Source organism: Ceratina calcarata, unplaced genomic scaffold (genome assembly GCF_001652005.2).
Source record: "Ceratina calcarata isolate Rehan_Ccalc_2016 unplaced genomic scaffold, ASM165200v1 scaffold400.2, whole genome shotgun sequence".
NCBI lineage: Eukaryota > Metazoa > Arthropoda > Insecta > Hymenoptera > Apidae > Ceratina > Ceratina calcarata.
The window spans coordinates 84,697-85,727 of record NW_017163423.1 but is presented as its reverse complement, the minus strand read 5'-3'; the positions used below and the strand labels follow the sequence as shown (position 1 = coordinate 85,727).

General features: G+C 33.1%; 1 protein-coding gene across 1 annotated transcript; it reads right to left on the bottom strand.

Annotated features, from left to right (window-relative positions):
• Positions 1 to 449: 449 nt before the first annotated feature.
• Positions 450 to 1,031, bottom strand: LOC108626466 (endocuticle structural protein SgAbd-6-like). The gene is made up of 2 exons (XM_018027139.1): positions 1,023 to 1,031; positions 450 to 776 (listed from the first exon to the last, which is right to left on the bottom strand). Exons 1-2 carry the CDS (start codon positions 1,029 to 1,031, stop codon positions 450 to 452), a joined length of 336 nt encoding a protein of 111 aa, XP_017882628.1.

Genomic DNA, 1,031 nt, shown 5'->3' with positions numbered 1-1,031 from the left:
ACTGCGAAGATCTTTTTTCATTCATCTGTATAATACCAATTGCTGTTAATATTGCGAATTATAGAAGAACGTTTGGTCTCAAATTCCTTTTCTTTTTATAATGCAGGGAAAATCTTTCAAAGATACCCGCCCTCTCGGGGGGTGGACCGGTTTCTTCCTCATTATTATTTGTTAATTTTTTCTTAAATAAGCTTCTCTCGCAATTCAGTTTTACTTCCAAAATTGCCACTGCAGTTAATAATGATAAATCATAATTAAATAAATGTTTTCTTAATATTCAGTATATCTATTTATCATTTATGTAACAATTATATTATACGGCAGTTTATACAATTATTTCAATGACTGAGTATACAATGTGTACAATATTTGGTTCTATAGAAAGAAATTCAGTTAACAATTATTTTGCGTTCATTATGGTAACTATTGAATGTCCTAAAGTGAATAAACTAAGCTTTGGGGAGGTGGTCTCCTTGTGCGTGGAAGCCAGTTTCGTCGGCGACGTAATTGACGGTGTACGCAACGTTGGTTTCCGGATCGACGTAGGAGAAAGTTCCACGAACTTTTAAGAATTGACCGTCACTTCCTCCTTCGACTACCTCGGCAGACTCTTGCTTGGCTTGTCCATCAGACAGTTGATAGCCGTAATTGTATCCGCCGACACCAATGTTGTCGGAGAGGTCTTGTTTGACGACGACTGTTTCTTGATTAGCTCCATGAACAACTCCTTGAGGAGCTGCGTAAGAGATCGCAATGAAAGCGAATAATGCAATAATCTGAAAAATCGAATAAGATCATTAATTCAAATGATTTAAATAACAATAATTATATTGTAATGTTCACATTAAAACAGATAAAATTAGTTGGAATTAAAAATCTAATGGATAAAATTAAAAAATATTGTTTTTCTAAATGTTAAAGAAACATAAAAGATTTTATCATTCTACAATTCTTCTAAAGATTATGTTTGTATGATAGAATTCATAATGAAAATTGATATACCCAGCTACTGTGATACGTACGATTTTCAT